This window comes from Kryptolebias marmoratus, unplaced genomic scaffold (genome assembly GCF_001649575.2).
Source record: "Kryptolebias marmoratus isolate JLee-2015 unplaced genomic scaffold, ASM164957v2 Scaffold102, whole genome shotgun sequence".
NCBI classification, from domain to species: Eukaryota; Metazoa; Chordata; class Actinopteri; order Cyprinodontiformes; family Rivulidae; genus Kryptolebias; species Kryptolebias marmoratus.
Genome location: NW_023665836.1, coordinates 1 through 1,933, shown reverse-complemented (window position 1 = coordinate 1,933; position 1,933 = coordinate 1). Strand labels below are relative to the sequence as shown.

The 1,933-nt window shown below is 53.2% G+C and overlaps 1 protein-coding gene across 1 annotated transcript in view; it reads right to left on the bottom strand.

Moving 5' to 3' along the window:
• The window catches only part of LOC108228932 (activin receptor type-2B-like), a 10,745-nt gene extending 8,892 nt beyond the window's left edge, over positions 1-1,853 (bottom strand). The window contains exon 1 of the mRNA XM_017404576.3: positions 824-1,853. Within this exon, the coding sequence (XP_017260065.1) occupies positions 824-875 (52 nt within the window). The 5' untranslated portion in view covers positions 876-1,853. The remainder of the gene's footprint in view (positions 1-823) is intronic.
• Positions 1,854-1,933: the final 80 nt, after the last annotated feature.

Genomic DNA, 1,933 nt, shown 5'->3' with positions numbered 1-1,933 from the left:
GACAAACCTTAGGACCCAGAGTCCTGAGGACGAACCCCGAGGACCCAGAGTCCCGGTCCAGAGGACAGACCCTGAGACATGATGTCCTCAGGACCTCCTCAGAAGCTTCATTCATCAAACGGGTCATAGTAAGAGGCGCGTGCACGTGTCTGTGCACGTGCGCAGAACAAAAAAAACGGGCTCACGGTGTGCATGGTCCAACAGCACCGATCCGAACCGTCAGTCCACCTTAAATCCCACCAGGACCCTGAGGACCTGCAGGGTTTGAAGCCTGTCTGAACCCGAACCTCCTGCTCCGGTACCGAGCCGGACCCGAACCGGAGCCGAACCGGCAGGTTCTGGTTTCAGCACCAGCCTGAAGTTCGCTTCCGCTTTCACCGTGCAGCTAAAGGGACATTCCACACATTTACAGAACCCCTTCAGAGGTCAGAACCGGTCCAGTCCTCCGGTTCTGACCTGGACCGGTTCCGACCTGGTCCAGATGTAAACAAAGCACAAACACGACCCTTTTAGAACTTTCAGAACTTCACAGATCACCAGCTGGGTTTTCTTTAATCTTCGATCAGTGAAGAACAATCTGGTTCCGGTTCGGCACCACGAAGTGTTCCACCTTCGGAACCGGACCGGTTCTGACCTGGTTCAAAAGCCACAAAATTCAGTGAAATGACCCTTTACTGCACTGTGGAATCAGAAGCCAACTTCAGCTGGTGCTTCAGGTGTGGAGCTGCAGAGACCAGAACCGAACCGAACCGAACCGCTCCTCCTGCAGGAGAGGAGCTGTGCCGGTCCACCTCAGCTGGTTCTGGTCCCGGTCTAGACTCACCTGCACTCAGAGTCCCCATCAGCAGCAGCAGCAGCAGACAGAACCGACCCATTTCCTGTCCCTGTGGTCCTCCGGATCCTCCTGCATTTAAAGACCCAGAGTCAGGGACCTGCAGGGGAGCTCCTGGTCCCGGTCCTGGTCCCGGTCCTGGTCCTGGTCCCAGGCTACGGGTCGGTCCTGTGAATGAACCCTAAACCTCTGAAACACAGACCCTGGTCCCAGTTCTGGTCCTGGTCCTGGTCCTGGTCCTGGTCCTGGTCCTGGTCCCGGTCCTGCTCAGTCCCCTCACTCAGCCCACAGAACAGAACTCCTCTCCCGGTGTCCCGGTGTCGGTGCTGGTCCCCCTGCAGGGTTCGGGTCTGCTGGAGACGGGAGGGGGGAGGAGTCAAGCTGCAGAGACCCCGCCCCTCAGGAACACTGACTTCCGCTTTCAAAATAAAACACACCAGTCTGACCTCTGAGGATCAAAACAGAACCAGAACCAGTTTAGACATCCAAAGGTCCAGCAGAACCCCTGAAGTTGGTCAAAGCAGATGCAGGCGGGTCAGAACCAGAACCGACCAGCCTGCTGCTCCAGAACCACATGGGTCAGGTTTATGTTTGGGCTTGGTTATGAACCCGGTTCTGTTCCTGCAGGTTCTGTCAGGAGCAGCAGGACCGAACCAGGAAGTCCGATGACGTCATCAGTAGTTTTTAGTTTCAGTTGGAGATTAAAGATCAGCTTCAGCACCAGAACCTTCTGACCCTCCGAAGCCCAGATCTGGACCCAAACCGCACCTGAGAACCTACCTGTCCAGGTGGACCCGCCCACTCGGATTCATTTACCTGACGAGCCCATACTTTTATTTTGATGGTCTGAACAGGAAGTGCTGTTTGAGTCCTAAAAAATCTTTTTTTCTGTTTCTGAGAGAAAAAAAAACCTGAACGGAATCCAAAATGGCTCCTAAAGAGGAAAGAACCCGGATGTTCAAATCCCAACCACACACTGGACTTCAAATATACATTTATCCATGTAGTACTTGTACTACAATACATGTGCACCTATAATAAATGTGTATTTATACTATCACACGTGTACTTATACTACAGTACGTGTGTACTTATACTACA